This window comes from Podarcis liolepis, assembly GCF_965112155.1.
Source record: "Podarcis liolepis genome assembly, chromosome: 3".
Taxonomy (NCBI): domain Eukaryota; kingdom Metazoa; phylum Chordata; class Lepidosauria; order Squamata; family Lacertidae; genus Podarcis; species Podarcis liolepis.
In genome coordinates this window covers 66,286,920-66,296,322 of record NC_139557.1, presented here as the reverse complement: position 1 = coordinate 66,296,322, position 9,403 = coordinate 66,286,920, and the positions used below count along the sequence as shown (strand labels likewise).

At 39.7% G+C, this 9,403-nt stretch overlaps 1 protein-coding gene across 5 annotated transcripts in view; it reads right to left on the bottom strand.

Moving 5' to 3' along the window:
• Positions 1 to 9,403, bottom strand: part of STXBP5 (syntaxin binding protein 5) — a 122,738-nt gene that overhangs the window by 83,191 nt on the left and 30,144 nt on the right. For all 5 annotated transcript variants that reach the window (XM_083496259.1, XM_083496261.1, XM_083496260.1 and 2 more), the window contains exon 5: positions 1,274 to 1,408. In XM_083496259.1, coding sequence (XP_083352385.1) covers positions 1,274 to 1,408 — 135 coding nt within the window. The remainder of the gene's footprint in view (positions 1 to 1,273; positions 1,409 to 9,403) is intronic.

Below are 9,403 nucleotides of genomic sequence, written 5' to 3'. Positions count from 1 at the left end.
AAAAGTAAAACTAATAATACAGAGTTGCAGTATAAAATAAGAACAGCAAACCAGTATACCAAATTACAATCATACTTCACTAAATATCAAAAGAATGAGAATAATGGAGCTGGAGGGGTATGGGTAGATCCCTTCCAGTTAATATATTCAAGGGAAACCAATCTGCATAATTTCTGAGACACTCAACAAATATATACTGTGTATGTGTGTGTGCTTCAAACACTATCAGTGCTTTTTTTAAAAAAAAAAAAAAAACTTCAAGGGATTCCATTATGTACTGAATATATTTTTATCTAAATAACATACCAAATGTTTAAAATATTACTTTGCTGGCATGCTGAAACTAGGATCCTGGCCAGGGTTCAACTAACAAGTCCTGCTAGCAGAAGCTTGCACAAGGACTTCCACCAGTTCAATGGGTCTTCCTCCTCTCCTTTTCCCGCACCACCCCAAACTGGCTTGGGGGGCATGAGACCTCCTTCCACCCTGAACAGCAGGTGTAGGGAGGACAGAGTGGCTCTTTCCATCTGGCAAGCTAAAAAGGTGATGGAATGATTGCCATAGTGTTACGTCGAATTCCTCTGTGTTCCACATCATATGACTAAGGCTGTAATCCTACAGCTGGCTACACTATGGATCACATGCATGATCCAATGAATGCAGAGAGACATACTATTTCTGAATAAACCCATAGGATAGCAATGTGCCACACATTCTAACAGTAGGAGTATTATTTTCCAAGGAAATTTCTACCACTTTAGCCAACATAGGGAGATAGCCAGTTAAGTCACTGAGTAGATCCATGGACACCAATGCTTTTCGTTATTTAAATTCATTTTATTTCAGTTTGTTTGCACTGAGTATGACTAATGCTGGGTTATCATACATATACAGTGGTGCCTCGCAAGACGAAATTAATCCGTTCCGCGAGTCTCTTCGTCTTGTGGTTTTTTCGTCTTGCGAAGCACGGCTATTAGCGGCTTAGCGGCTTTTAGAAAAAGGAAACAAACTCGCAAGAACTCGCAAGACGTTTCATCTTGCGAGGCAAGCCCATAGGGAAATTTGTCTTGCGGAACAACTCAAAAAACGGATAACTTGCGCGTTTTTCGTCTTGCGAGGTACCACTGTACACATAACAGGTCAGAAACCAGGGCTTCACAACCAAAAAAAGAAACACATCTACATTTTGTGTGTTGTGTCAATTGAGAATATAGTTGCCAAAAAGAATGATACCCAAATAAATTACATTTATTTTCAAGTACACCATACTCACAGTTCAATGGCTTTATTCCACATGATGACATAGCCTGAGAGAGAGAAGGACTCCACATTTACAATGTGTATATTTCCTCTTTCAGTGCCCACATACAGCCATTTACTCTGGAACGGCATATGGCAAAATGTTATCCTGAAAGACAAAACATAAAAAATTGAATTAAAAAATGCACCTTATCTAAACCCTAAAATTGACGATAAATATCAAGGAAGGCACGCTATTGAACTTCATGTCTAGAGTTTATGCTCACAAAAGCTTGTTTAATTCACACCCAGGTAAATCAAATTTTCTCTAACTTAGGTCTCTGCTTTTCAATAACAGATCATTAGTTCTTAACCGTATCTCCAAAACAGTTTCATGAATGTGTCGTTCTGTTAACACAGGCAACGGGAACACTAGCTGCCCATCTGCAACAGATATAGAATGCTAGGTCTCTATGCCTTTAAAATGGGATGAAATGGAGAACTGTTCCTATACAAACATGAGAAATAACAAATGAAACAACTTAGAAAATCCATGGTGAATGATTCTGCAAGAGTATACAAGACATTTCTGATCTCACAAAAAAATCAGAGCAAAAGACAACCACTTAGCCGAGAGAGAGAGTCTCTTTATTTTACTTCAATAATGGAGAATATTTGTAGAATAGACTCATTCCGTTAAAAAAAATCTGAAGTGCTCACTATTCTGAATTTGTTTCAAAGATCTGCTGTGCAACAGTAATTTCATCCATAGCCACTCTCGGTTTAGGTCAGAGGATATCTGTAAGGCACACGGATCCACATTTCTCACATCTTTCTAATTTATTGTCAAGTACTGAGAGCAAACTACTATCCAAGATCTTCACTTTCTCCTTCCTTAAAAGCTGCAGTTTTGTCAAATAGCATTCTATAGAGAATGTAATTTATAATTGCAATAAAGGGCATCACAGACTTTGTAGCTGGGTACATAAAAAATGACATTATTTTGGCTATAGGGACGTGAGAATCTATGGCAGAACCACCATCAAATCCAGACCCTTACTAGGGAAAGCTCTAGGGCTGGAGGTCCTCTAGGGGGGAGAGGTTGTGGGGAGAGGGGAGGGCTTTGGATACAGGGAAGGATATTATCTCTCTCAACCCCCCACCAACACACACCCTTTCGCTCCCTACCAGTATAGCATGGATGGTGTGATAGCCATGAAGGTTCCCATGGCCCATTGAAGAGACCTGCATTGGTAGACCTTGTCCATCTGCAGAAAAGGAGGAAGACAATATCCAGGGGCACAGGAGAATATCCTAAATTGCTTAATAGTAATAGATAGGTAGCCGTGTTGGTCTGCCATAGTCAAAATAAAAAAATTCCTTCCAGTAGCACCTTAAAGACCAACTAAGTTAGTTCTTGGTATGAGCTTTCGTGTGCATGTACACTTCTTCAGATACACTGAAACAGAAGTTGCCAGATCCTTCTATATAGTGAGAAGGTGGGGAGGGGTGTTACTCAGAAGGGTGGTGGGAATGGGAGATAGGCAGATAGCTGGGAGGGCCTGTTGACGACTCTTAACGACTGTAATAGGTCTTACAGGAGAAGGCAAGGGGTGAGGAGGTGAGAAATGGTTTAGTCATGTATAGTGAGATAAGAATCCAATGTCTTTGTTCAGCCCAGGTTTTTCCATTGTTTTAAGTTTGGTAATGAGTTGTAATTCAGCAGCTTCTCTTTCCAGTCTGTTTCTGAAATTCCTTTGTAGTAAAACAGCTACTTTGAGATCTTGTATAGAATGTCCTGGGAGATTGAAGTGTTCTCCTAACTGGTTTCTCTGTTTTGTGATTCTTGATGTCAGATTTATGTCCGTTTATTCTTTGGCGTAAGGTTTGGCCTGTTTGTCCAATATAGAGAGCTGAAGGACACTGTTGGCATTTGATGGCATACACAATGTTAGACGATGAGCAATTAAATAGTCCCGAGATGGTATGTGTGATGTTGTTGGGGCCAGTAATGGTGTTGTCCGGGTGTATGTGGCAGCAAAGTTGGCATCTGGGTTTATTGCAGGCTCTGGTGCCAGTGTCTGTGTTAAGTCTGGTTGTAGTATTATTGTGGGTTAGGAGTTGTTTAAGATTGGGTGGCTGTTTAAGATTGGGAGTTGTTTAAGATTGGCTGCTTAATAGTAAGTAGAACTCACATACTGTTTACTATTGTTTATTTATCATCTTCAGAAGAAAAGCTTGATCTTGTCTTGGTATTTCGGGACATGGCCCAGACTAACAAAATAGAGTACACCTAAAGTAGAAATGCTACAGCAGAGCCATAATCCAAGTAAACACTGCTAAACACCTATTGAATCTAAGCACAATTTGCATAATGACTTACATAAATGTCTTAATAGTTAAGGAAGGTCACTTGAGAGGCAATTTGCAGATACTTGCAAAGGATTTCCTTTGCTAGTTGTAGGCCATATGTCTCCTCTGATAAAACTGTCAAAGCTACTTAAGCAAAACCTTTATCATGATTTGTAAAACTTAGCATAGTGTGTAACAATTAAACAAACTTGCACTGTTCCCAAAAAGAAGTTCATTGTAAAAATCTCAAATACTGATGCATCAAGTGAAAAGCCAATTCACTCTTTTCCTAATTCATTATTTTAATCCAAGGTTTTTAATTTGCCAAAAGAGTTGTACTAATTTATATCTGTGTCAAGCTATTTATTTCAGCCATACTGTTTTTGTTTTTATTTGCTATTTAACTGGTTATTTAATGATGTATGCCACCTTGGGCAATTTTCTATTTGACAGGTGGCCTGGAAATATGGTAAATAAAAAGGTAAGGAGGAAGATTATGAAGGAGATCCACACATATGGCAGGTCTTTTCCCAAACAGCTGCCACATGATGGACTTGGCAACACAGTCTGGCCATAAAGGTCGAAGCTACCCAAGGCCTGCTGAAATAAAATGGCTAAAATCTGTTAATTTTGACACAGACTCTTCCTGGAGCATAGTAATCAAGATATAAACAGGAAAGAAAACCTGAGAAAACAGATATCTCTTTCCCTTTTCCCAGACAAATTATACAGCTGGGATGTCAGAATCCTGCTATACAAGTATCCCAAGTAATCCTGTGGATGCAATTCCATGGAGATTGCAATGTCTGCTTCAGCACATTCACATTTACTACTGCTCCTTCCCATTGGTGATTCATGCAACTGCAATGGCTCAGAAATGTGTAGTTGTGTCCATAGCTGTACAAGTCAAAACATTACTTTTTCCACACAGCTGCTTTGCACAGAGCAATATTGCCAGCTTCTAGGTAGCAACAATGTAAAAGGTATTGACAAACAAATCTGCTTTAGTTCTATAACCAAAATGCAGGCATTCACCTTGTTGTGTCACTTAAAGGTTTGCACAGTCCAAATGTTCTACAACCACCATTTATGTGCTCCCCACAATAAATGCTGCTGGGGTGACTATGCAAGGGCCTGATGAAATTAGGAGATTAACCATCCTATGATTTCTTAATATGTATTTTGTTCCAGTACATTCAATGCTATCTGGAAGACTAGCCACCCAGGGATTCAAGACAACAGAAAAAACAGAAACACATTACGCTTTTTGTCTAGGTATGCCTAGACAAATTATCTACTATTGGCCAGGCAGATAGGAAAGAATATGTGAAAACATCAAAGAGATACGGGTTTTACAGAATTTAAGCATAAAGTAAAATGGTGAAAGACAAAAGAGTCACCCTGTTCATAAACAATGTACTTTAGAAATTAAGACTTCTTTTGGAAGAAATGACACGGCATCGCATCTTTAGGAAGTTCGAGAATTTCTTGAAAGGCGACAATGGAACAAGGGTGCAAGGCTATGCCTTATGTTTGGGCATTGCTACATCTATTTTGTGGAATTTTCTCCCTCTGGACATCTGGCATATATCTATGATGCTATGCCTTAGACCAGAAGTTCCCAAACTGTGGTCTGCAGAACATTTATTTAGATGGTCTGGTATATCCATACAAAGTATTCATATTGATTTTTTATTTTATTTCTTCTATTATTTGTTATGTTGTTATCTTATTGTAATACAAATTGAACTGAATTGTCAAAGGTATGAAACGGTAACAGAGCTCCAAAAGATTCAACAAGGTCTACTCCCAATAGTTCCCTGTTTAGATTACCCACTACAGTAAGCATGGATTTCCTTTTCAGGCCTTAAACTGGACTAAATGGACAATTTGTATCCACCCAGCACTGAAATGGCACCATCTCTTGAGCCCCTTATCTAGAAATTCAACAGAGACGCAGCCTCATGGAAACAAATAGTGAAAACTATGGTTTAGTGAGATTTCTGAATGGACACACCAGAAAACTAACCAGACTCCAAGAGTTACATTTAAGAGGGAAAAGGCTAGTTTGGAACATGAAGCATTATTTTATTGAATGCACTTTAATATAGACAAGAGCTTGCACTTAATGTTTTAAATTTAACATTAAGCCATTATGTTAATAACTTATGGAAGTGCCTGGTACGTAGTAAAGAGTATTTTAATTGATTTATTAAAAATGCATAAAGCATTTATGATGCATCTTTTTAAAAATCCATGTACAGTGTTAGTTAATGGAAAATACTGTAAACTAGGTCACAATTGCACCTTTTTCTTCAGCATTCTTCCTTCATATCAGTTCACTAACGTTTCATTAGAGTACTAAAAGTATAACAAAAGTTGCACTATTTAGCTAATTCTTCAGGACATTAAAGTGTTCAGAAGAAACTAAATTAAAGGATATTCTCACATTCTTCGTTAGGAAGGAAAACATAATCTCTGAGTTAAGAGAATGAAGTTGCCACACTGCTTAATTTTGGCAATACGTTCCATGCTCTGTTCGACAGAGAAAAAAGCAAAGAGTCAACAGAAGCCTCTAATCTTATCCTTTCTTAGTGACATGAAAAAACAAGGCTTCTCTCAAGGAAAAATGTTTAGGCGTCTGTTTGGTAGACTTTTCATCCTAAAATTTTAGCTCTTCTTGTAAATTGGTTTGCCACACTTCCTAAATTGCTAGTAATCAAGTGTTACATTTATCTATGTTACTAGTGTAGAATATTGGTTTACCATGACAAATTCATTTTCTGCAAGGGATAAAGGAGGCCCTTGGATGGGCTGTCCTCCCCCCCTTTCTACACTAGGCAGGCAAGATTATAAAAACTGCCGGCATTTAGTCTGAGTGGGCTTGGTTTGTAAGTGCCGAAGCTAACAGAATAGCACCCCAAGAACAACAAGGCAACAATAAAAACAGAACAAAGTACAGTGGTACCTCGGGTTAACAACTTAATTCGTTCTGGAGGTCTGTTCTTAACCTGAAACTGTTCTTAACCTGAGATACCACTTTAGCTAATGGAGCCGCTGTGACGCCGCACAATTTCTGTTCTCATCCTGAAGCAAGGTTCTTAACCCGAGGTACTATTTCTGGGTTAGTGGAGTCTGTAACCTGAAGCGCCTGTAACCTGAAGGGTCTGTATCCCGAGGTACCACTGTAGCAATAGAAACAAACAAAACCATAAGGGGTGAAGAATAGCCCTTGGGGCTCCCTGTCTTGCAAGTGACTGCATTGTATTGTACTGGCAACAGCACTTCTCCCCACTGCAGTGACACCAATCACAGGGTGGCTCAGATCCCTTCCATTCCCAGCTGAAAATGAACTTCTCACAGTAAGTCCATATTTTTGCAGTGGAGGAGGAATATACCAAAGCAATCTCCAGTCAGGTAGGTATGCTGTAGCCTGGAAACTACTTACAAACTATGTGTTACAATACACACCAGTCAAAAGATTCTTCAGCAGATGTATACACATTTTTAGCTTGTGGCTGCTCTGCAAATGTCCCACAACTGAATGTCCCACAACCGAACATTAGACCCAAAGGCAGAAGAGGAAGAAGCACTTTTTTGTATAATTGGCAGCAACCCCACCAGGCACAGCAGCAGAAGAAACATCATAACACTCAGAGATACACCTTAATCCATGATAACTACATAGCCAACAAAACCTTATTTCCCATTGTATTGGGCTGGACAGAAACAAGCGGGTAATCTATTGACTAAAGTCTCTTGTATGCTTAAGCTATTTGTATAAGGCCCAGCCGATATCCAGGGAGTGCCACTTATGTTCCTTGGGAAGTGTGAGCTCCAGACAGCACCAGCTCTATGGGAAATAAGTGAATTTACCTTGGACATATATGCTGAGCCATGCAAAGCACCACTGAGTCCTCAAGAAAGATACACAATTCCATAAGCGCTGAGGGTGCCCACAAGCTCAGATCCCCCAAGGACTGATGTTACTGACACCAGAAAACAGCACCTTTCAGCTCAACCACTTCAGAGGCACTGTGCACATGTGTTCAAAGGGTGCTTTCATCAGGAACTTAATGAAGACCCCAGGTGGGATAGCAATGAACTGGAGATGGCTTAAGCAAAGCCTTCCCCTGTAAGAAGAACTCAATGAAGGAGTGGCAATCCAGGGATGCTCGAGCAGGACAAGACAGAGCCGAGCATAATACTACGACTATCCACTTCAGGGTGTTTGGAGGCAACCCCTGATCCAAGTATAACTGCAGAAACACAGGCATCCCTTCACAAACCCTTACATGTTACCTAATGAATGCAATATCTTCAAGTTCTACAGTATACGCCAGAAAGGTAACCACTACACTATTGTTACCCCTTCATGGATCACTGCCTTGTCATGGTGAAGGGGCTTGAATAACTCCAAGAAGCTATGAGCTATGCCGTGCAGGGCCACCCAAGATGGACAGGTCATAGCTGAGACTTTAGACTAAATGTGATCCACCTCGAGAAGGAACTGGCAAACCAGTATTTTGCCAAGAAAACTCCACAGACATAAAAAAGGAGAAGCTTCGAGAAGAAAGTGATAGTTTCCAAGGCATGCTCTGATTCATGGGGTTATGGAGAGTCGATTACGACTAAGTTGACTAAACAACAACAACAACACTATTGTTGTAGCCTTAACATTCTAGGCCCCTTCTTTCTATTGCCGGAAGAGTCACAATCACCCTAGATCTGGGTGGACTGTGTTCCTAACCAAGAAGATCTCTAGGCACTGAAAGAGCTCACCATCTTTCCTAAATTATTACAACCAGTTTGGACTGTGTGGAACCAGAACACAACCACAAACACCATCTCTGTTCCTCTCTACCTCTAGATGATTGAATCTGCCCACAGTCTCTGACTAAAAAGCATTCTGGTGAATTTTATAATCAACATATGTGAAATCAGGCTGAGAGGACAGAGATTAAGTTGGTTATTCATGCCCTTGTGGGTGCACCAACTGTACAAGATCCTATCTTCTGCAATCAATGCAAAACCTTCAGTTGTCCCTGCCAAAGGTGAACAGAACCTGACAAATAATCTTACTACTTTAGTATTGAAAAAAGGAAATAAAAGGAACTGCATCTGCCAGTCACGTTTGCTGACAGCAAAACAGTTACAGCTGCGTTTTTAAGGGTTATTGTTGTTGTTTACAATTAAAGTAAATACAATCAGACCAAACTTAAAGGAAGAAGGGAGTGGAAGAAAAGTGGGGGGTATAAGCTCCAGCAGAGCTGGGCATGTTGTTTATGCAAACAATTCTAAATATGGATCCCAAATGTCTGAGTGTTTATTGTATTCATGCCACCTATGGATGGTAACATTTTAATGTTGCTGGAGTAGGTAAATCTTCTGACTACTGAGCAATGGGCGGGGGAGGCATATGTTTTTTCCAGTATTTTGGCCACCAACAAGGCACATGAAATCCAATTACGTTCCCCAAGGCCCACAGTGCTGGCATATAATTGAGCCTCATTATTATTAATTTTTACTTCTGCAAATGTTGAGGTTCTCAAGTCCTTTGTATGTGGGTGGAGCTATTTGGGAGATAAAAGATTCACACTTAGAGAATGAGTTTGCAAGAGGATGAAGAAATTCCCATTGTAAGCTTGACATTTTGGAGATGTACAGATAAGCCAAGTGTATTCATAAAAATCCACTACAGGATAAGACTACATTTATTTCATTATGTATTTATAGGTGTGTATGGATTCTGCACAAGCTTGGGAAAATGTGGTAGTGGGACTAGAATACTACTTCTTGAGCAACAAAAATG